The 25,566-nt window shown below is 56.4% G+C and overlaps 1 protein-coding gene across 1 annotated transcript in view; it reads left to right on the forward strand.

The window, feature by feature from the left end:
* tns1b (tensin 1b) overlaps positions 1-24,217 on the forward strand; it is an 816,333-nt gene extending 792,116 nt beyond the window's left edge. Inside the window, exons 31-32 of the mRNA XM_087988578.1 lie at positions 14,428-14,457; positions 18,819-24,217. Of these exons, the coding sequence (XP_087844704.1) occupies positions 14,428-14,457; positions 18,819-18,960 (172 nt within the window). The 3' untranslated portion in view covers positions 18,961-24,217. The remainder of the gene's footprint in view (positions 1-14,427; positions 14,458-18,818) is intronic.
* Positions 24,218-25,566: the final 1,349 nt, after the last annotated feature.

Raw genomic sequence — 25,566 nt, forward strand, 5'->3', positions numbered from 1 at the left:
GCACACTCTCTCACTCCCACACTCTCTCACTCCCACACTCTCTCACTCCCACACACACTCACTCCCACACACTCTCACTCCCACGCTCCCTCACTCCCACAGTCTCTCACTCCCACAGTCTCTCACTCCCACAGTCTCTCACTCCCACACTCTCACACTCCAACACTCTCTCACTCCCACACACTCTCACTCCCACACACTCTCACTCCCACACTCTCTCACTCCCACACTCTCTCACTCCCACAGTCTCTTAGTCCCACACTCTCTCACTCCCACACTCTCTCACTCCCACACTCTCTCACTCCCACACTCTCTCACTCCCACACTTTCTCACTCCCACAGACTCTCACTCCCACACTCTCACATTCCAACACTCTCTCACTCCCACAGACTCTCACTCCCACACACTCCCACTCCCAAACTCTCTCACTCCCACACTCTCTCACTCCCCCACTCTCACACGCTCTCACTCCCACACGCTCTCACTCCCACACTCTCTCACTCCCACACACTCTCACTCCCACGCTCCCTCACTCCCACAGTCTCTCACTCCCACACTCTCTCACTCCCACACACTCTCACTCCCGCACTCTCTCACTCCCACAGTCTCTCACTCCCACACTCTCTCACTCCCACAGTCTCTCACTCCCACACTCTCTCACTCCCACAGTCTCTCACTCCCACACTCTCTCACTCCCACACTCTCTCACTCCCACACTTTCTCACTTCCGCAGACTCTCACTCCCACACACTCTCACTCCCACTCCCAAACTCTCTCACTCCCACACTCTCTCACTCCCACAGTCTCTCACTACCACAGTCTCTCACTCCCACACTCTCTCAATCCCACAGTCTCTCACTCCCACACTCCCTCACTCCCACACTCTCACTCCCACAGTCTCTCACTCCCACACTCTCTCACTCCCACACTCTCTCACTCCCACACTCTCACACTCTCTCACTCCCAGAGTCTCTCACTCCCACACGCTCTCACTCCCACACGCTCTCACTCCCAGTCTCTCACTCCCACAGTCTCTCACTCCCACAGTCTCTAAGTCTCACAGTCTCTCACTCCCACACTCTCTCACTCCCACATTCTCTCATTCCCACAGTCTCTCACTCCCACACTCTCTCACTCCCACACTCTCTCACTCCCACATTCTCTCATTCCCACAGTCTCTCACTCCCACAGACTCTCACTCCCACACACTCTCACTCCCACTCCCAAACTCTCTCACTCCCACACTCTCTCACTCCCACAGTCTCTCACTCCCACAGTCTCTCACTCCCACACTCTCTCAATCCCACAGTCTCTCACTCCCACACTCCCTCACTCCCACACTCTCACACTCTCTCACTCCCAGAGTCTCTCACTCCCACACGCTCTCACTCCCACACGCTCTCACTCCCAGTCTCTCACTCCCACAGTCTCTCACTCCCACAGTCTCTAAGTCTCACAGTCTCTCTCTCCCACACTCTCTCATTCCCACCCTCTCTCACTCCCACACTCTCTCACTCCCACATTCTCTCATTCCCACTCGCACGCACTCACGCTCTCTCACTCCCACACTCTCCCTCCAACAGTCTCTCACTCCCACTCATTCTCACTCCCTCACTCTCTCACTCACTCACTCCCACACTCTCCCACTCCCACACTGTCCCTCCCACAGTCTCTCACTCCCACTCACTCTCACTCCCACATATTCTCACTCCCACACTCTCTCACTCCCACACTCTCTCACTCCCTCACTCACTCCCACACTCTCTCACTCCCACACTCTCACACTCTCTCACTCCCACAGTCTCTCACTCCCACACGCTCTCACTCCCACACGCTCTCACTCCCACACTCTCTCACTCCCACACTCTCTCACTCCCACACTCCCTCACTCCCACACTCTCTCACTCCCAGTCTCTCACTCCCACAGTCTCTCACTCCCACAGTCTCTAAGTCCCACAGTCTCTCTCTCCCACACTCTCTCATTCCCACATTCTCTCATTCCCACTCTCACGCACTCACGCTCTCACACTCTCACACTCCCACACTCTCTCACTCCCACACTCTCTCCCACTCCCACACTCTCCCACTCCCACACTCTCTCACTCCCACACTCTCACACGCTCTCACTCCCACACTCTCTCACTCCCACACTCTCTCACTCCCACGCTCCCTCACTCCCACAGTCTCTCACTCCCACAGTCTCTCACTCCCACAGTCTCTCACTCCCACACTCTCTCACTCCAACACTCTCTCACTCCCACACACTCTCACTCCCATACACTCTCACTCCCACACTCTCTCACTCCCACACTCTCTCACTCCCACACACTCTCACTCCCACACTTTCTCACTCCCACAGACTCTCACTCCCACACTTTCTCACTCCCACAGACTCTCACTCCCACACACTCTCACTCCCACTCCCAAACTCTCTCACTCCAACACTCTCTCACTCCCACACTCTCACACGCTCTCACTCCCACACTCTCTCACTCCCACACTCTCTCACTCCCACACACTCTCACTCCCACACTTTCTCACTCCCACAGACTCTCACTCCCACACATTCTCACTCCCACAGACTCTCACTCCCACACACTCTCACTCCCACTCCCAAACTCTCTCACTCCCACACTCTCTCACTCCCACACTCTCACACACTCTCACTCCCACACACTCTCACTCCCACACTCTCTCACTCCCACAGTCTCTCATTCCCACACTCTCTCACTCCCACCGTCTCTCACTCCCACACTCTCTCACTCCCACACTCTCTCACTCCCACACACTCTCACTCCCACACTCTCTCACTCTCACACTCTCTCACTCCCACAGTCTCTCACTCCCACAGTCTCTCATTTCCACAGTCTCTCACTCCCACACTCTCTCACTTCCACACTCTCTCACTCCCACAGTCTCTCACTCCCACACTCTCTCACTCCCACATTCTCTCACTCCCACCGTCTCTCACTCCCACACACTCCCACTCCCACAGTCACTCACTCCCACACTCTCTCACTCCCACACACTCTCACTCCCACACACTCTCACTCCCACACTCTCTCACTCTCACACTCTCTCACTCCCACAGTCTCTCACTCCCACACTCTCTCACTCCCACACTCTCTCACTCCCACACTCTCTCACTTCCACAGTCTCTCACTTCCACAGTCTCTCACTCCCACACTCTCTCACTCCCACACTCTCACACATTCACACTCTCCAACTCTCACACTCTCACACTCCCTCACTCCCTCACTCTCCCACTCCCACCCTCACTCACTCCCACACTCTCTCACTCCCACACTTTCTCACTCCCACACTCTCACACTCTCTCACTCTCTCACTCCCACAGTCTCTCACTCCCACAGTCTCTCACTCTCACACTCTCACACTCCCACACTCTCTCACTCCCACACTCTCTCACTCTCAAACTCCCACACTCTCTCACTCCCACACTCTCTCACTCCCACAGTCTCTCACTCCCACTCACTCTCACTCCCACACTCTCTCACTCCCACACTCTCTCACTCCCACAGTCTCTCACTCCCACTCACTCTCACTCCCACACTCTCTCACTCCCACACTCTCTCACTTCCACAGTCTCTCACTTCCACCGTCTCTCACTCCCACACTCTCTCACTCCCACACTCTCACACATTCACACTCTCCAACTCTCACAATCTCACACTCTCACACTCTCACACTCCCTCACTCCCTCACTCTCCCACTCCCACCCTCACTCACTCCCACACTCTCTCACTCCCACACTTTCTCACTCCCACACTCTCACACTCTCTCACTCTCTCACTCCCACAGTCTCTCACTCCCACCGTCTCTCACTCCCACACTCTCTCACTCCCACACTCTCTCACTCCCACACTCCCACACTCTCACACTCCCACACTCTCTCACTCCCACACTCTCTCACTCTCAAACTCCCACACTCTCTCACTCCCACACTCTCTCACTCCCACACTCTCTCACTCCCACACTCCCACACTCTCACACTCCCACACTCTCTCACTCCCACACTCTCTCCCTCTCAAACTCCCACACTCTCTCACTCCCACACTCCCACACTCTCTCACTCCCACACTCTCTCACTCCCACACTCTCTCACTCCCACACTCCCACACTCTCTCACTCCCACAGTCTCTCACTCTCACACTCTCACACTCCCACACTCTCTCACTCCCACACTCTCTCACTCCCACACTCCCACACTCTCACACTCCCACACTCTCTCACTCCCACAGTCTCTCACTCTCACACTCTCACACTCCCACACTCTCTCACTCCCACACTCTCTCACTCCCACACTCCCACACTCTCACACTCCCACACTCTCTCACTCCCACAGTCTCTCACTCTCACACTCTCACACTCCCACACTCTCTCACTCCCACACTCTCTCACTCTCAAACTCCCAGACTCTCTCACACCCACACTCTCTCACTCCCACCGTCTCTCACTCCCACCGTCTCTCACTCCCACAGTCTCTCACTCCCACACTCTCTCACTCCCACACTCTCTCACTCCCACACTCCCACACTCTCACACTCCCACACTCTCTCACTCCCACACTCTCTCACTCTCAAACTCCCACACTCTCTCACTCCCACACTCTCTCACTCCCACACTCCCACACTCTCTCACTCCCACACTCTCTCACTCCCACACTCTCTCACTCCCACACTCCCACACTCTCACACTCCCACACTCTCTCACTCCCACAGTCTCTCACTCTCACACTCTCACACTCCCACAGTCTCTCACTCCCACAATCTCTCACTCCCACACTCCCACACTCTCTCACTCCCACAGTCTCTCACTCTCACACTCTCACACTCCCACAGTCTCTCACTCCCACCGTCTCTCACTCCCACACTCTCTCACTCCCACACTCTCACACTCCCACACTCTCTCACTCCCACACTCTCTCACTCTCAAACTCCCACACTCTCTCGCTCCCACACTCTCTCACTCTCTCACTCTCTCACTCCCACACTCTCCCACTCCCACACTCTCCCACTGACACACTCTCTCACTCCCACACTCTCTCACTCCCACACTCTCCCACTCCCACACTCTCTCACTCCCACACTCTCTCACTCCCACACTCTCTCACTCCCACACTCCCACACTCTCTCACTCCCACACTCCCACACTCTCTCACTCCCACACTCTCTCACTCCCACACTCTCTCACTCCCACACTCTCTCACTCCCACACTCCCACACTCTCCTACTCCCACACTCTCTCACTCCCACAGTCTCTCACTCCCGCACTCTCTCACTCCCACAGTCTCTCACTCCCACACTCTCTCACTCGCCCAGTCTCTCACTCCCACACTCACTCACTCCCACAGTCTCTCATTCACACAGTCTCTCACTCCCACCGTCTCTCACTCCCACAGTCTCTCACTCCCACACTCTCTCACTCGCCCAGTCTCTCACTCCCACACTCACTCACTCCCACAGTCTCTCATTCACACAGTCTCTCACTCCCACACTCTCTCACTCCCACAGTCTCTCACTCCCACAGTCTCTCACTCCCACCGTCTCTCACTCCCACACTCTCTCACTCCCACACTCACTCACTCCCACAGTCTCTCACTCCCACCGTCTCTCACTCCCACACTCTCTCACTCCCACACTCACTCACTCCCACTGTCTCTCACTCCCACAGTCTCTCACTCCCACACTCTCTCACTCGCCCAGTCTCTCACTCCCACTGTCTCTCACTCCCACACACTCTCACTCCCACAGTCTCTCACTCCCACACTCTCTCACTCCCACACTATCTCACTCCCACAGTCTCTCACTCCCACCGTCTCTCACTCCAACTGTCTCTCACTCCAACTGTCTCTCACTCCCACACTCTCTCACTCCCACATTCTCTCACTCCCACACTCTCTCACTCCCACACTCTCACTCCCATAGTCTCTCATTCCCACAGTCTCTCACTCCCACAGTCTCTAACTCCCACCGTCTCTCACTCCCACACTCTCTGACTCCCACACTCTCTCACTCCCACAGTCTCTCACTCACACACTCTCTCACTCCCACACTCTCTGACTCCCACACTCTCTCACTCCCACACTCTCTCACTCCCACAGTCTCTCACTCACACACTCTCTCACTCCCACACTCTCTCACTCCCGCACTCTCTCACTCCCACACTCTCTCACTCCCACAGTCTCTCACTCCCACACTCTCTCACTCCCACATTCTCTCACTCCCACCGTCTCTCACTCCCACACACTCCCACTCCCACAGTCACTCACTCCCACACTCTCTCACTCCCACACACTCTCACTCCCACACACTCTCACTCCCACACTCTCTCACTCTCACACTCTCTCACTCCCACAGTCTCTCACTCCCACACTCTCTCACTCCCACACTCTCTCACTCCCACACTCTCTCACTTCCACAGTCTCTCACTTCCACAGTCTCTCACTCCCACACTCTCTCACTCCCACACTCTCACACATTCACACTCTCCAACTCTCACACTCTCACACTCCCTCACTCCCTCACTCTCCCACTCCCACCCTCACTCACTCCCACACTCTCTCACTCCCACACTTTCTCACTCCCACACTCTCACACTCTCTCACTCTCTCACTCCCACAGTCTCTCACTCCCACAGTCTCTCACTCTCACACTCTCACACTCCCACACTCTCTCACTCCCACACTCTCTCACTCTCAAACTCCCACACTCTCTCACTCCCACACTCTCTCACTCCCACAGTCTCTCACTCCCACTCACTCTCACTCCCACACTCTCTCACTCCCACAGTCTCTCACTCTCACACTCTCACACTCCCACAGTCTCTCACTCCCACCGTCTCTCACTCCCACACTCTCTCACTCCCACACTCTCTCACTCCCACACTCTCTCACTCCCACACTCCCACACTCTCACACTCCCACACTCTCTCACTCCCACACTCTCTCACTCTCAAACTCCCACACTCTCTCACTCCCACACTCTCTCACTCCCACACTCCCACACTCTCTCACTCCCACACTCTCTCACTCCCACACTCTCTCACTCCCACACTCCCACACTCTCACACTCCCACACTCTCTCACTCCCACAGTCTCTCACTCTCACACTCTCACACTCCCACAGTCTCTCACTCCCACAATCTCTCACTCCCACACTCCCACACTCTCTCACTCCCACAGTCTCTCACTCTCACACTCTCACACTCCCACAGTCTCTCACTCCCACCGTCTCTCACTCCCACACTCTCTCACTCCCACACTCTCACACTCCCACACTCTCTCACTCCCACACTCTCTCACTCTCAAACTCCCACACTCTCTCGCTCCCACACTCTCTCACTCTCTCACTCTCTCACTCCCACACTCTCCCACTCCCACACTCTCCCACTGACACACTCTCTCACTCCCACACTCTCTCACTCCCACACTCTCCCACTCCCACACTCTCTCACTCCCACACTCTCTCACTCCCACACTCTCTCACTCCCACACTCCCACACTCTCTCACTCCCACACTCCCACACTCTCTCACTCCCACACTCTCTCACTCCCACACTCTCTCACTCCCACACTCTCTCACTCCCACACTCTCTCACTCCCACACTCCCACACTCTCCTACTCCCACACTCTCTCACTCCCACAGTCTCTCACTCCCGCACTCTCTCACTCCCACAGTCTCTCACTCCCACACTCTCTCACTCGCCCAGTCTCTCACTCCCACACTCACTCACTCCCACAGTCTCTCATTCACACAGTCTCTCACTCCCACCGTCTCTCACTCCCACAGTCTCTCACTCCCGCACTCTCTCACTCCCACAGTCTCTCACTCCCACAGTCTCTCACTCCCACCGTCTCTCACTCCCACACTCTCTCACTCCCACACTCACTCACTCCCACAGTCTCTCACTCCCACCGTCTCTCACTCCCACACTCTCTCACTCCCACACTCACTCACTCCCACTGTCTCTCACTCCCACAGTCTCTCACTCCCACACTCTCTCACTCGCCCAGTCTCTCACTCCCACTGTCTCTCACTCCCACACACTCTCACTCCCACAGTCTCTCACTCCCACACTCTCTCACTCCCACACTATCTCACTCCCACAGTCTCTCACTCCCACCGTCTCTCACTCCAACTGTCTCTCACTCCAACTGTCTCTCACTCCCACACTCTCTCACTCCCACATTCTCTCACTCCCACACTCTCTCACTCCCACACTCTCACTCCCATAGTCTCTCATTCCCACAGTCTCTCACTCCCACAGTCTCTAACTCCCACCGTCTCTCACTCCCACACTCTCTGACTCCCACACTCTCTCACTCCCACAGTCTCTCACTCACACACTCTCTCACTCCCACACTCTCTGACTCCCACACTCTCTCACTCCCACACTCTCTCACTCCCACAGTCTCTCACTCACACACTCTCTCACTCCCACACTCTCTCACTCCCGCACTCTCTCACTCCCACACTCTCTCACTCCCACAGTCTCTCACTCCCACAGTCTCTCACTCCCACAGTCTCTCACTCCCACCGTCTCTCACTCCCACACTCTCTCACTCCCACACTCACTCACTCCCACAGTCTCTCACTCCCACACTCTCTCACTCCCACACTCACTCACTCCCACACTCTCTCACTCCCACACTCTCTCACTCCCACACTCTCTCACTCCCACACTCTCTCACTCCCACACTCACTCACTCCCACACTCTCTCACTCCCACAGTCTCTCACTCCCACTGTCTCTCACTCCCACCGTCTCTCACTCCCACACTCTCTCACTCCCACACTCTCTCACTCCCACAGTCTCTCACTCCCACCGTCTCTCACTCCCACCGTCTCTCACTTCCACACTCTCTCACTCCCACAGTCTCTCACTCCCACAGTCTCTCACACCCACAGTCTCTCACTCCCACACTCTCTCACTTCCACACTCTCTCACTCCCACAGTCTCTCACTCCCACACTCTCTCACTCCCACACTCTCTCACTCCCACAGTCTCTCACTCCCACAGTCTCTCACTCCCACACTCTCTCACTCCCACAGTTACTCACTCCCACACTCTCTCACTCCCACACACTATCACTCCCACACACTCTCACTCCCACACTCTCTCACTCCCACACTCTCTCACTCCCACACTCTCTCACTCCCACCGTCTCTCACTTCCACAGTCTCTCACTTCTTCAGTCTCTCACTCCCACACTCTCTCACTCCCACACTCTCACACTCTCACACTCTCCAACTCTCACACTCTCACACTCTCACTCTCCCTCACTCCCTCACTCTCCCACTCCCACCCTCACTCACTCCCACACTCTCTCACTCCCACACTTTCTCACTCCCACACTCTCACACTCTCTCACTCTCTCACTCCCACAGTCTCTCACTCCCACAGTCTCTCACTCTCACACTCTCACACTCCCACACTCTCTCACTCCCACACTCTCTCACTCTCAAACTCCCACACTCTCTCACTCCCACACTCTCTCACTCCCACAGTCTCTCACTCCCACTGTCTCTCACTGCCACACTCTCTCACTCCCACACTCTCTCACTAGCACAGACTCTCACTCCCGCACTCTCTCACTCCCACTGTCTCTCACTCCCACAGTCTCTCACTCCCACACACTCTCACTCCCACAGTCTCTCACTCCCACAGTCTCTCACTCCCACAGACTCTCACTCCCGCACTCTCTCACGCCCACTGTCTCTCACTCCCACACTATCTCACTCCCACAGTCTCTCACTCCCACAGTCTCTCACTCCCACACTCTCTCACTCCCACACACTCTCACTCCCACAGTCTCTCACTCCCACACTCTCTCACTCCCACACCCTCTCACTCCCACACTCTCTCACTCCCACACTCTCTCACTCCCACGCTCCCTCACTCCCACAGTCTCTCACTCCCACCGTCTCTCACTCCCACACACTCTCACTCCCACACTCTCTCACTCCCACACTCTCTCACTCCCACAGTCTCTCCCTCCCACACTCTCTCACTCCCACACACTCTCACTCCCACAGTCTCTCACTCCCACACTCTCTCACTCCCACACCCTCTCACTCCCACACTCTCTCACTCCCACACTCTCTCACTCCCACGCTCCCTCACTCCCACAGTCTCTCACTCCCACAGTCTCTCACTCCCACACTCTCTCACTCCCACAGTCTCTCACTCCCACACTCTCTCACTCCCACAGTCTCTCACTCCCGCACTCTCTCACTCCCACAGTCTCTCACTCCCACACTATCTCACTCCCACAGTCTCTCACTCCAACACTCTCTCACTCGCCCAGTCTCTCACTCCCACACTCACTCACTCCCACAGTCTCTCACTCCCACACTCTCTCACTCCCACACACTCTCACTCCCACAGTCTCTCACTCCCACAGTCTCTCACTCCCACAGTCTCTCACTCCCACAGTCTCTCACTCCCACACTCTCTCACTCCCACAGTCTCTCACTCCCACACTCTCTCACTCCCACACACTCTCACTCCCACAGTCTCTCACTCCCACAGTCTCTCACTCCCACAGTCTCTCACTCCCACACTCTCTCACTCCCACACTCTCTCACTCCCACACTCTCTCACTCCCACAATCTCTCACTCCCACAGTCTCTCACTCCCACAGTCTCTCACTCCCACAGTCTCTCACTCCCACAGTCTCTCACTCCCACAATCTCTCACTCCCACAGTCTCTCACTCCCACACTGTCTCACTCCCACACTCTCTCACTCCCACAATCTCTCACTCCCACAGTCTCTCACTCCCACAGTCTCTCACTCCCACACTCTCTCACTCCCACACTCTCTCACTCCCACAGTCTCTCACTCCCACACTCTCTCACTCCCGCACTCTCTCACTCCCACACTCTCTCACTCCCACACTCTCTCACTCCCACAGTCTCTCACTCCCACACTCTCTCACACACACTCTCTCACTCCCACAGTCTCTCACTCCCACACTCTCTCACTCCCACAGTCTCTCACTCCCACAGTCTCTCACTCCCACACTCTCTCACTCCCACACTCTCTCACTCCCACACTCTCTCACTCCCACACTCTCTCACTCCCACAGTCTCTCACTCCCACACTCTCTCACTCCCACACTCTCTCACTCCCACACTCTCTCACTCCCACAGTCTCTCACTCCCACAGTCTCTCACTCCCACAGTCTCTCACTCCCATACTCTCTCACTCCCACACTCTCTCACTCGCCCAGTCTCTCACTCCCACACTCACTCACTCCCACAGTCTCTCACTCCCACACTCTCTCACTCCCACACTCTCTCACTCCCGCACTCTCTCACTCCCACACTCTCTCACTCCCACAGACTCTCACTCCCACAGTCTCTCACTCCCACACTCTCTCACTCCCACACTCTCTCACTCCCACAGTCTCTCACTCCCACAGTCTCTCACTCCCACAGTCTCTCACTCCCATACTCTCTCACTCCCACACTCTCTCTCTCGCCCAGTCTCTCACTCCCACACTCACTCATCCCACAGTCTCTCACTCCCACAGTCTCTCACTCCCACAGTCTCTCACTCCCACAGTCTCTCACTCCCACACTCTCTCACTCCCACACACTCTCACTCCCACACTCTCTCACTCCCACACACTCTCACTCCCACACTCTCTCACTCCCACAGTCTCTCACTCCCACACTCTCTCACTCCCACAGTCTCTCACTCCCACAGTCTCTCACTCCCACAGTCTCTCACTCCCACACTCTCTCACTCCCACACTCTCTCACTCCCACAGACTCTCACTCCCACACTCTCTCACTCGCCCAGTCTCTCACTCCCACACTCACTCACTCCCACAGTCTCTCACTCCCACAGTCTCTCACTCCCACAGTCTCTCACTCCCACAGTCTCTCACTCCCACACTCACTCACTCCCACAGTCTCTCACTCCCACAGTCTCTCACTCCCACACTCTCTCACTCCCACACTCACTCACTCCCACAGTCTCTCACTCCCACAGTCTCTCACTCCCACAGTCTCTCACTCCCACAGACTCTCACTCCCACACTCTCTCACTCGCCCAGTCTCTCACTCCCACACTCACTCACTCCCACAGTCTCTCACTCCCACAGTCTCTCACTCCCACAGTCTCTCACTCCCACAGTCTCTCACTCCCACACTCTCTCACTCCCACACTCTCTCACTCCCACACTCTCTCACTCCCACAGTCTCTCACTCCCACAGTCTCTCACTCCCATACTCTCTCACTCCCACACTCTCTCACTCCCACAGTCTCTCACTCCCACCGTCTCTCACTCGCACACTCTCTCACTCCCACACTCTCTCACTCCCACACTCTCTCACTCCCACAGTCTCTCACTCCCACACTCTCTCACTCCCACAGTCTCTCACTCCCACAGTCTCTCATTCCCACAGTCTCTCACTCCCATACTCTCTCACTCCCACACTCTCTCACTCCCACACTCTCTCACTCCCACACACTCTCACTCCCACACTCTCTCACTCCCACAGTCTCTCACTCCCACACTCTCTCACTCCCACAGTCTCTCACTCCCACAGTCTCTCACTCCCACAGTCTCTCACTCCCACACTCTCTCACTCCCACACTCTCTCACTCCCACAGACTCTCACTCCCACACTCTCTCACTCGCCCAGTCTCTCACTCCCACTCTCACTCACTCCCACAGTCTCTCACTCCCACAGTCTCTCACTCCCACAGTCTCTCACTCCCACAGTCTCTCACTCCCACACTCACTCACTCCCACAGTCTCTCACTCCCACAGTCTCTCACTCCCACACTCTCTCACTCCCACACTCACTCACTCCCACAGTCTCTCACTCCCACAGTCTCTCACTCCCACAGTCTCTCACTCCCACAGACTCTCACTCCCACACTCTCTCACTCGCCCAGTCTCTCACTCCCACACTCACTCACTCCCACAGTCTCTCACTCCCACAGTCTCTCACTCCCACAGTCTCTCACTCCCACAGTCTCTCACTCCCACACTCTCTCACTCCCACACTCTCTCACTCCCACAGTCTCTCACTCCCACAGTCTCTCACTCCCACAGTCTCTCACTCCCATACTCTCTCACTCCCACACTCTCTCACTCCCACAGTCTCTCACTCCCACCGTCTCTCACTCGCACACTCTCTCACTCCCACACTCTCTCACTCCCACACTCTCTCACTCCCACAGTCTCTCACTCCCACACTCTCTCACTCCCACAGTCTCTCACTCCCACAGTCTCTCACTCCCACAGTCTCTCACTCCCATACTCTCTCACTCCCACACTCTCTCACTCCCACACTCTCTCACTCCCACACTCACTCACTCCCACAGTCTCTCACTCCCACAGTCTCTCACTCCCACAGTCTCTCACTCCCACAGACTCTCACTCCCACACTCTCTCACTCGCCCAGTCTCTCACTCCCACACTCTCTCACTCCCACAGTCTCTCACTCCCACAGTCTCTCACTCCCACAGTCTCTCACTCCCACACTCTCTCACTCCCACACTCTCTCACTCCCACAGTCTCTCACTCCCACCGTCTCTCACTCGCACACTCTCTCACTCCCACACTCTCTCACTCCCACACTCTCTCACTCCCACAGTCTCTCACTCCCACAGTCTCTCACTCCCACACTCTCTCACTCCCACACTCTCTCACTCCCACACTCTCTCACTCCCACACTCTCTCACTCCCACCGTCTCTCACTCGCACACTCTCTCACTCCCACACTCTCTCACTCCCACACTCTCTCACTCCCACAGTCTCTCACTCCCACAGTCTCTCACTCCCACACTCTCTCACTCCCACACTCTCTCACTCCCACACTCTCTCACTCCCACACTCTCTCACTCCCATACCCTCTCCCTCCTGCACACTATCCGTCCCTCACTGTCTCACGTGAATGCTCTCACACTCTCTCCTTCCTGTATACTCATTCCTACCCACCCGCTGGTCTCACACTGTCTCTCTCACACTGAGTCACAGCCATGTGTACACCTACAGGTACACACTTAGCCACACGAGGTGCTGCCTGAGGGACAGCCATTCTGACTATGGTCCCTATCTCTTCAGCTGCAATCAGTGTCAACCTCCCACTCCAATAGTTTCTTTTTGACCGTGTGACTCAGACTGACAACACATGTCCCCGCACCCCTCCCCCATGCCATTCAAGGCCACTCTGACTGTGAGTGCCCCTTCATCCCACTGTCTGTCACATCCTGACTGTCTCTGGTGAACTGTTCCCCACGGACGGCTGGTTTCCCTGGTCACCTTGCTCAGTGCAGACCGAGAGCTGGTCAGTGAGTAAATGATGATGATCACTGCAGCAGCCTGGTCTGGGGCCGAGCCCGTTTCAGAATGCTGTAATAATCCTCACTCTCTGCTTCCTGCAGATGGACTAAGACTGATGGAGGAGCTTCCAAGTGAGTAAACGCTCCTATACCTGAGGAGGGTGCTGGGGGGAGGGTGCTGGGGGGAGGGTGCTGGGGGGAGGGTGCTGCGGGGAGGGTGCTGGGTGGAGGGTGCTGGGTGGAGGGTGCTGGGGGGAGGGTGCTAGGGGGAGGGTGCTGGGTGGAGGGTGCTGCGGGGAGGGTGCTGGGTGGAGGGTGCTGGGGGGAGGGTGCTGCGGGGAGGGTGCTGCGGGGAGGGTGCTAGGGGGAGGGTGCTGGGGGGAGGGTGCTGGGGGGAGGGTGCTGGGGGGAGGGTGCTGGGGGGAGGGTGCTGCGGGGAGGGTGCTAGGGGGAGGGTGCTGGGTGGAGGGTGCTGCGGGGAGGGTGCTGGGTGGAGGGTGCTGGGGGGAGGGTGCTGGGGGGAGGGTCCTGCGGGGAGGGTGCTGGGGGGAGGGTGCTGCGGGGAGGGTGCTGCGGGGAGGGTGCTGCGGGGAGGGTGCTAGGGGGAGGGTGCTGGGTGGAGGGTGCTGCGGGGAGGGTGCTGGGTGGAGGGTGCTGGGGGGAGGGTGCTGGGGGGAGGGTGCTGGGGGGAGGGTGCTGCGGGGAGGGTGCTGGGGGGAGGGTCCTGCGGGGAGGGTGCTGGGGGGAGGGTGCTGCGGGGAGGGTGCTGGGTGGAGGGTGCTGGGGGGAGGGTGCTGCGGGGAGGGTGCTGCGGGGAGGGTGCTGGGGGGAGGGTGCTGCGGGGAGGGTGCTGCGGGGAGGGTGCTGCGGGGAGGGTGCTGGGGGGAGGGTGCTGCGGGGAGGGTGCTGGGGGGAGGGTGCTGGGGGGAGGGTGCTGCGGGGAGGGTGCTGTGGGGAGGGTGCTGGGGGGAGGGTGCTGCGGGGAGGGTGCTGGGGGGAGGGTGCTGGGGGGAGGGTGCTAGGGGGAGGGTGCTGGGTGGAGGGTGCTGCGGGGAGGGTGCTGGGTGGAGGGTGCTGGGGGGAGGGTGCTGCGGGGAGGGTGCTGCGGGGAGGGTGCTAGGGGGAGGGTGCTGGGGGGAGGGTGCTGGGGGGAGGGTGCTGGGGGGAGGGTGCTGGGGGGAGGGTGCTAGGGGGAGGGTGCTGGGTGGAGGGTGCTGCGGGGAGGGTGCTGGGTGGAGGGTGCTGGGGGGAGGGTGCTGGGGGGAGGGTCCTGCGGGGAGGGTGCTGGGGGGAGGGTGCTGCGGGGAGGGTGCTGCGGGGAGGGTGCTGCGGGGAGGGTGCTAGGGGGAGGGTGCTGGGTGGAGGGTGCTGCGGGGAGGGTGCTGGGTGGAGGGTGCTGGGGGGAGGGTGCTGGGGGGAGGGTGCTGGGGGGAGGGTGCTGGGGGGAGGGTGCTGCGGGGAGGGTGCTGGGGGGAGGGTCCTGCGGGGAGGGTGCTGGGGGGAGGGTGCTGCGGGGAGGGTGCTGGGTGGAGGGTGCTGGGGGGAGGGTGCTGCGGGGAGGGTGCTGCGGGGAGGGTGCTGCGGGGAGGGTGCTGGGGGGAGGGTGCTGCGGGGAGGGTGCTGCGGGGAGGGTGCTGCGGGGAGGGTGCTGGGGGGAGGGTGCTGCGGGGAGGGTGCTGGGGGGAGGGTGCTGGGGGGAGGGTGCTGCGGGGAGGGTGCTGTGGGGAGGGTGCTGGGGGGAGGGTGCTGCGGGGAGGGTGCTGGGTGGAGGGTGCTGCGGGGAGGGTGCTAGGGGGAGGGTGCTAGGGGGAGGGTGCTGGGTGGAGGGTGCTGGGGGGAGGGTGCTGGGGGCAGGGTGCTGCGGGGAGGGTGGTGCGGGGAGGGTGCTGCGGGGAGGGTGCTAGGGGGAGGGTGCTGCGGGGAGGGTGCTGCGGGGAGGGTGCTGCGGGGAGGGTGCTGCGGGGGGGTGCTGGGGGGAGTGTTGGGGAGAGGGTGCTGGGGGGAGGGTGCTGGGTGGAGAGTGCTGGGTGGAGAGTGCTGGGTGGAGAGTGCTGGGTGGAGAGTGCTGGGTGGAGGGTGCTGCGGGGAGGGTCCTGCGGGGAGGGTGCTGCGGGGAGGGTGCTGGGGGGAGGGTGCTGCGGGGAGGGTGCTGGGTGGAGGGTGCTGCGGGGAGGGTCCTGCGGGGAGGGTGCTAGGGGGAGGGTGCTAGGGGGAGGGTGCTGGGGGGAGAGTGCTGGGGGAGGGTGCTGCGGGGAGGGTGCTGCGGGGAGGGTGCTAGGGGGAGGGTGCTAGGGGGAGGGTGCTGGGGGGAGAGTGCTGGGGGAGGGTGCTGCGGGGAGGGTGCTGCGGGGAGGGTGCTAGGGGGAGGGTGCTGGGGGGAGGGTGCTGGGGGCAGGGTGCTGCGGGGAGGGTGCTGCGGGGGGGTGCTGGGGGGGGTGCTGGGGGGAGTGTTGGGGAGAGGGTGCTGGGGGGAGGGTGCTGGGTGGAGGGTGCTGCGGGGAGGGTGCTGGAGAGGGTGCTGCGGGGAGGGTGCTGGGTGGAGGGTGCTGGGTGGAGGGTGCTGGGGGGAGTGCTGCGGGGAGGGTGCTGGGTGGAGGTGTCAGTGGCCAGGAGGGGATGGAGATTTCCTGCAGTTACATTCCCACCACGACCAAACATAGCCCCCCCCCCCCCCAAACCACACTCTCACTCACAGAGAGGCCCCTCCTGTCCCCTCTCTCTGAAGTCTTGCCTAGATCCCCCACTGTTTGACAGGAGCTGAAGGGAGTCGGGGTGACTCATGCTAAGTGTATGATGGCTCCAGTGGACAGAATCTTCCGGAATTCTTTCACAAGGGGTTTTCTCAGCTCCTGTCCCAACCTGCGGTCAGCTCAGTGTTAATGATTGTTCACTCTGAGTGACTAGGAACTCGCTGGTCAGAGGGGAGTGCAGTGGGCCCATCGTATTGATCAATAATCTGGACTAATCCTCTGAGGACACAAGTTCAAGTCCCACCGCAGTAGCTGGAGGAATTTAAATACAATTAATAAATCTGCAGTTGAACACTAATTTCAGGATTATGGCCTTCAGTCCCCACTCCCTCCCCCACCCACACTCAGTAGCAGCAGTGTGTACCATCTACAAGATGCACTGCAGAAACTCACCAAAGACCCTCAGACAGCACCTTCCAAACCCACAACCACTTCCATCGAGAAGGACAAGGGCAGCAGATACATGGGAACACCACCCCCTGCAAGTTCCCCTCCCAGCCCCTCACCATCCTGACTTGGAAATATATCGTCAGTGTCACTGGGTCAGAATCCTGGAATTCCCCCCCTAAGGGCATTGTGGGTCTACCTACAGCACATGGACTGCAGCGGTTCAAGAAGGCAGCTCAAGGGGCAACTAGGGACGGGGTAATAAATGCTGGGCCCAGGCAGTGATGGCCCATGCCATGAAAGAAGGGTGGTGCAGATGTCTGCAGCGTGCTCCTGTGGAAACTGCAGTTGGAGATTGTTGTCCATTGTCTACAATCCAGAGAGTGAAGGGGCAGCTTGAGGTGGGGCCGTTGCACAGCTCTGAGCACACGGCCTTGGCCTTCCATTTGCCTTTTGCACCTCCCCCCCCCCCCCCCCCCCTTCGCCCCCCCCCCCCCCCCCCCCCCCCCCTCGCCACCCAGCAGTCTCTCTGGATTATGTGCTCCCTGTCAGCACCTTTCCCATTAGAGTGGGACTGTTGGTGAGTGATCTATAAACATGGGCGAACTCAGCAGGTGCTGGAAAAACTGAGCAAGTCAGGCAGTTCCCGGGGGAGAGAAACAGAGTTCAAATCCAATCAGCCCTTCATCAGAACCTTGGGATCCAGACTGGAATCATAATTCGCCTGAAACATTAACTCTTCCTCTCTCCACAGGTCCTGCCAGACCTGTTGAGTTTCTCCAGAATCCTCTGTGTTTGTTTGAAATTTCCAGCTTGTGTTTTGACAAAGTTGTCACTAGTTTGCGATAAATGCTGCTGAAGTTGGCAGAATGCAGTCACCCAAGCCCCAAGAAATAGAGACATTACTAACTCCCCCACCCCCTGAGATTGTACTGTTGTTTCTGCACCTCTCAGATACAGCTCAGGAGAATACAGCATGGGCACAGACCCTTTGGCCCATCCCATCCATGCTGACCAGACATCCCAAATTCTTCTAGTCCCAGCATTTGGCCCATATCCTTCCCTATGTTTCAGAAACCTGGCTGTTGTCTCGTTCATTTGATCTCTCTGTTGATCCCTGTCGGACTCTGTCAGAGATCAGGATAACGCTGCCAAGTGCCTTCAGTCTGAGCTGGGGAATGAGCCAATCAGGAGCTGATGGGAGGAAGGAGTTAGGGGTTGGGGATGGGGTGGAGAGGGGGAGACCAGGACCCAGGAAACAGCCTGGATGTTCCAAACCGCTCTCCCCCCCCCAACTGAACGGAAAGGCTGACGGTGTTAATTCCCTCCCCCACACCCTCCCGCCCTCGATTGCAGGCTGTTTGGGTTCGTTGCCCGGAAACAGGGCAGTGCCACGGATAACGTCTGTCACCTCTTCGCCGAAATGGACTCCAATCAACCAGCAACAGCCATCGTCAACTTTGTCTCGAAGGTCATGATTGGCTGCCAGAAGAGATGAGCGTGACACTCTTCACAGTTCCTTTCAAAAAGAGAGAACAACACCAAGACAGAAAGAATTGTTCGGGCGAGCAGAGGAGAAGGACTTGGAAACGAGAGGGTGTCAGTGGAAGTGAAGATGGCGATGGGCTCTGGGGTGGGGAGGGGGGTGCGTGTGTCGGGGGAGGGTGGGGGACAGGAGTTTGTTTATTGCACAGAAAACAAAACAAAATGGAAGTTCTTTTTGGGCAACTTCCAGTGGAAGGATAACTAACAAAAGAGCAAGAGATTTTCTTGAGTGTGTGGGTTCCCGTGTGACGTATGAGCAGGACATGGCGAGTTATTTCATTGTGACAGCTTAACGGGCTTCTCCAACGGTGAGCACCCACTGTAACCACCCCCCCCCCCCACTTCAGCATGCTTTTCCCATCCCTGATGACTGAGCGAGACACCTTGTCCACATTAACGCCTGCTCCTCCAAGCCCAGCTTCCTCACTCCAATGTGGTCCCAATCCATCGCTCCCATCTTCCCAGTAACTCACCAGGCAGCTGTCCCAGAATGGACTCCACAGACAAGAGAACAAATCAAACATCTTCGCCCTCGGAGCAGGCACCTTTCATTGACAGGTCCAGCTCTCCAGCCCACTCTGATCCATGAGGCCCAAGTATCTCCCTGGGTGTAGAAGCACCTTATCCACCTTTGCTTCAGATACCAGCACTTAGACAACATTGACTCCTGCCCTGAACACTTCACCCTCACACACACGTCCCTGTCACTGTGGCTGGTGGCTCAACTGCCTTTCATTTTGACCTTTCTCCCATCAATAAACTGGAGATTTAACTCTGAAAATCCCAACCTATTCCACACCACTCAACACGGGCAGTACTGAGGGAGTGCCGCACTGTCAGAGGGTCAGTGCTGAGGGAGTGCCGCACTGTCGGAGGGTCAGTGCTGAGGGAGTGCCGCACTGTCAGAGGGTCAGTACTGAGGGAGTGCTGCACTGTCAGAGGGTCAGTACTGAGGGAGTGCCTCACTGTCAGAGGGTCAGTACTGAGGGAGTGCCGCTCTGTCAGAGGGTCAGTACTGAGGGAGTGCCGCACTGTCAGAGGGTCAGTGCTGAGGGAGTGCCGCACTGTGTGAGGTTCAGTACTGAGGGAGTGCCGCTCTGTCAGAGGGTCAGTACTGAGGGAGTGCCTCACTGTCAGAGGGTCAGTGCTGAGGGAGTGCCGCACTGTGTGAGGGTCAGTACTGAGGGAGTGCCACACTGTCAGAGGGTCAGTGCTGAGGGAGTGCTGCACTGTCAGAGGGTCAGTGCTGAGGGAGTGCTGCACTGTCAGAGGGTCAGTACTGAGGGAGTGCTGCACTGTCAGAGGGTCAGTACTGAGGGAGTGCTGCACTGTTGGAGGGTCAGTGCTGAGGGAGTGCTGCACTGTCAGAGGGTCAGTGCTGAGGGAGTGCTGCACTGTCAGAGGGTCAGTACTGAGGGAGTGCTGCACTGTTGGAGGGTCAGTGCTGAGGGAGTGCTGCACTGTCAGAGGGTCAGTGCTGAGGGAGTGCCGCACTGTCAGAGGGTCAGTACGGAGGGAGTGCCGCACTGTGTGAGGGTCAGTACTGAGGGAGTGCCGCACTGTCAGAGGGTCAGTGCTGAAGGAGTGCCACACTGTCAGAGGGTCAGTACTGAGGGAGTGCCACACTGTCAGAGGGTCAGTACTGAGGGAGTTCTTTTTTCATAAAGTACTTCATTTCCTGTAAAACAAACATTTGGGCTATCTGAAAGTTAAATCGATGCATTGCAGTCGAGGATAGATATTGAGTAAAGCTTTCACTACTCTCTAAACAGAATATAAAGCTGTCTCAATGCTGCCCCCATCAAACACTCCCAGGACTAGGACAGCACGAAGTTAAAGACATAGTAAAGCTCCCTCTACACTTCTAACAGAATGTAAAGCTCTCTCTGCACTGCCCAAAATACGGTTTGATCCACATTCTTTATATTTTTGAAATGACCTATTTCACTGTAAAAACATTTAGAATCCCAGACAAATGAGTTTTTCCTGAATGTAAGGAATTCAACCAGTGGCGATGTTCTCCAGTCGGCTCCTGATGGGTCCAGAAGTTGATGGTGGATGATGAAGTGTTGTAAAGTGTCTCCCTGGCCCCATGCTGCATTATTGCTGCTACTGTCAGCTTTGAGAGATTCACCACTCCCCTCCAGTGGCTACGATTAAAGACTGCAACCAGGACACAGCTTCAGCCTCCAGCTCACTGGCTGCTCATCAGCTCTCAGCCCTCTGTTCATAACTGTCCATCTCCATTTCAACGTGATGTCTCAGTCCATTACTGTTCATGCAGTATTGTTATGCCTCATAATGTTGGGTGTGTTTGACCTTAAAACAGATCATGGATTTCATCCTCAGCTTATTTGCTACACAGACTGTATACTGCTGTAAGTACAACATGGGACACAGCACCCTATCCATGTGTGAGCCACTAACACAGGGGCAAGAGATTTTATATACATGCACACACACACACACACCCACACATATATATATATAATCTGCAGCTGAAGTATGTATAAAAAATGCTTTAAAATAATTATTTCAAAACTTGGAGCTCTTTGGAGAGGTGAATTAATTTTGAAAAGACAAATGCTCCAGACAAATGCAGCAGCAACATTCATTCCCATCTACAATTCAACAGAATCTCTCTCAAACAGGTCCATGTCACACTGAGAGTGAACTGCGAATGAACACAGTTGGTCCATGGGGAGTTTGCAAGGACCATCAGCCTCCAGATCCCGTGCACAGCACCATCGGCTGGCTCAACATCCGCTCGGTGTCGGTACAGACAGGACTCACTGTCCTGTTCCCCAGAGAGAGTCAGTGTGTGTGGGAGTGTACCCCAGTGAGGGTCAGTGTGTGTGGGAGTGTACCCCATTGAGAGTCAGTGTGTGGGACTGTACCCCAGTGAGAGTCAGTGTGTGTGGGAGTAAACCCCAGTGAGGGTCAGTGTGTGTGGGTGTGTACCCCAGTGAGAGTCAGTATGTGTGTGTGTGTGGGAGTGTACCCCAGTGAGAGTCTGTGTGTGTGGGAGTGTACCCCAGTGAGAGTCAGTGTGTGTGGGAGTGTACCCCAGTGAGAGTCTGTGTGTGTGGGAGTGTACCCCAGTGAGAGTCAGTGTGTGTGGGACTGTACCCCAGTGAGGGTCAGTGTGTGTGGGACTGTACCCCAGTGAGAGTCAGTGTGTGTGGGACTGTACCCCAGTGAGGGTCAGTGTGTGTGGGAGTGTACCCCAGTGAGGGTCAGTGTGTGTGGGAGTGTACCCCAGTGAGGGTCAGTGTGTGTGGGAGTGTACCCCAGTGAGAGTCAGTGTGTGTGGGAGTGTACCCCAGTGAGGGTCAGTGTGTGTGGGAGTGTACCCCAGTGAGAGTCAGTGTGTGTGTGGGAGTGTACCCCAGTGAGGGTCAGTGTGTGTGGGAGTGTACCCCAGTGAGAGTCAGTGTGTGTGTGGGAGTGTACCCCAGTGAGGGTCAGTGTGTGTGGGACTGTACCCAGTGAGGGTCAGTGTGTGTGGGATTGTACCCCAGTGAGGGTCAGTGTGTGTGGGAGTGTACCCCAGTGAGAGTCAGTGTGTGTGGGAGTGTACCCCAGTGTGAGTCAGTGTGTGAGGGACTGTACCCCAGTGAGGGTCAGTGTGTGTGGGAGTGTACCCCATTGAGGGTCAGTGTGTGTGGGAGTGTACCTCAGAGAGAGTCAGTGTGTGTGGGAGTGTACCCCAGTGAGAGTCAGTGTGTGTGGGACTGTACCCCAGTGAGAGTCAGTGTGTGTGGGAGTGTACTCCAGTGAGAGTCAGTGTGTGTGGGAGTGTACCCCAGTGAGGGTCAGTGTGTGAGGGAGTGTACCCCAGTGAGAGTCAGTGTGTGTGTGGGGGTGTACCCCAGTGAGGGTCAGTGTGTGTGGGAGTGTACCCCAGTGAGAGTCAGTGTGTGAGGGACTGTACCACAGTGAGAGTCAGTGTGTGCGGGAGTGTACCCCAGTGAGGGTCAGTGTGTGTGGGACTGTACCCCAGTGAGAGTCAGTGAGTGTGGAACTGTACCCCAGTGAGGGTCAGTGTGTGTGGGAGTGTACCCCAGTGAGAGTCAGTGTGTGTGGGAGTGTACCCCAGTGAGAGTCAGTGTGTGTGGGAGTGTACCCCAGTGAGGGTCAGTGTGTGTGGGAGTGTACCCCAGTGAGGGTCATTGTGTGTGGGAGTGTTCCCCAGTGAGGGTCAGTGTGTGGGGGAGTGTACCCCAGTGAGAGTCATTGTGTGTGGGAGTGTTCCCCAGTGAGGGTCAGTGTGTGTGGGAGTGTACCCCAGTGAGGGTCAGTGTGTGTGGGAGTGTACCCCAGTGAGGGTCAGTGTGTGTGGGAGTGTTCCCCAGTGAGAGTCAGTGTGTGTGGGAGTGTACCCCAGTGAGGGTCAGTGTGTGTGGGAGTGTACCCCAGTGAGGGTCAGGTTTTGGAGGTTGCTCCTGACCCTTTCACACACCCGCTGGGAAGGATGTGCATGCCACTCCCAATGCCGTGTTCGTGCTCTTGGCCAAGTTGGTGTCCAATGGTCCACTCTCCGCGTGAGACTGAACATCTTCAGGAAGGCAGGGTGGCTCAGTCACTCCAATTCTGAGTTGGGTGGGAGGGGGTGCCAGCATTGATTGTGGTGGTCTCCGTACTGTCTTCCTGAACGGAATCCTTTAGTAAAGGGCTGTGTGTTTGTGCTGCTGACAGAGTCAGACTCAACCCAAGCCCAGCCCCAATCAACCCTCTCCAGACAGCTGGCTGGTTGGCCCATTTCGGTGGGTTCAAAGGCTGTCTCTCTCCCAGCTCCGGGTGGAGACGAGTAGGAAGCTGATGGGATTACAGTCCCCTCCCCACCCCACCCCCAGCACCACCCTCCCCCCCCAAAAAACTGTTCACCTTATCATTGGGCTGTATTAATCGTCACATTTGCTCCCACAAAACAGGTGAGACACTGTCTCGAGCTTTCAAATGGTAAAGTAAAAGGAATAAAAATATTAGAGAAATAAGGTCCAATCCTGTATTTATATAAAATAATTATAGTTTATATTTTGTACACACTGCCTGTGCTTATAGCTTGTACATGGTATGAATGATATTGAGGAGAGGAACTTCCTGTATCATGATCGCTCCCACTGTACAGCCATTTCTGAACCTTGCAAACTGCATTGTGTCTCCTGTATTGAGGTCAGTTATATTAATATACTGTTGCTTGGATCAAACATCTGTCTGTCTCACTCATTTCTGGTTTTGAGTCACTTTTGTGTGATTTACAAATATGTGAGTCTTTTAAAGTGAGAGTAAAGCTTCCTCTACACTGTCCCCCATCAAACACTCCCAGTACAGGGACAGCACGGGGTTAGATACAGAGTAAAGCTCCCTCTACACTGTCCCCATCAAACACTCCCAGGACAGGGACAGCACGGGGTTACATACAGAGTAAAGCTCCCTCTACACTGTCCCCATCAAACACTCCCAGGACAGGGACAGCATGGGGTTAGATACACAGTAAAGCTCCGTCTACACTGTCCCCCATCAAACACTCCCAGGACATGGACAGCACGGGGTTAGATACAGAGTAAAGCTCCCTCTACACTGTCCCCATCAAAAACTCCCAGGACAGGGACAGCACAGGGTTAGATACAGAGTAAAGCTCCCTCTACACTGTCCCCCATCAAACACTCCCAGGACAGGGACAGCACGGGGTTAGATACAGAGTAACGCTCCCTCTACACTGTCCCCATCAAAAACTCCCAGGACAGGGACAGCACAGGGTTAGATACAGAGTAAAGCTCCCCCCTCATCCAACATTGAATTTATTGTATATTTTCAGGAGGGAGTTGCTCTAGAACAGTTCATTGTGTTTCTGGTTCCATTAAATCCCACGGGTTCAGGTCAGATGTTGTGAACGTTGGGGGCAGGAATTTGCACTGTACCATATTTACCCATCAGAGATCTTCCACTTTCCCGATTGTGTTCAGTTTGTGTCATGATGCACCAGGACCTTGTGATGAAATAAAACGTTCTTCGAGTCATCACAAATGTGAAAAATATAGTCAAACCCTCCAATTTACATGACACTGTCAAACTTCACAGTGAAATAATACATTTCGCAGGATTCTGTACTTAACAAAAGGTACTGTTTAATACCAGCTGTCTTTAACTGATGCCATTTAAGAAATGGGAATTGCAAAACTCTACAACTTAAACTCTACCCTTTTAAAACTCCCCCTCACCGGTTTTGGACAAACACACAAAGACAGACAAGAGATGAATTTTCAAGGCAGATGGTACGGTGTCTCAGTGGTTAGCACTGCTGCCTCACAGCACCAGGGACCTCAGGCAACTGTCTGTGTGGAGTTTATGCATTCTCCCTGTGTCCGTGTGGGTTTCCTCCCACAGTCCCAAAAAAAAAGATGTGCTTGCTTGGTGAATTAGCCACGGGAAATAGAACATAGAACATTACAGCGCAGTACAGGCCCTTCGGCCCTCAATGTTGTGCTGACCTGGAGAACCAATCTGAAGCCCATCTAACCTAGACTATTCCATTCCCGTCCATATGCCTATCCAA

Source organism: Chiloscyllium plagiosum, unplaced genomic scaffold (genome assembly GCF_037043375.1).
Source record: "Chiloscyllium plagiosum isolate Xiang-an unplaced genomic scaffold, Cpla_swu_hap1 HiC_scaffold_7, whole genome shotgun sequence".
NCBI classification, from domain to species: Eukaryota; Metazoa; Chordata; class Chondrichthyes; order Orectolobiformes; family Hemiscylliidae; genus Chiloscyllium; species Chiloscyllium plagiosum.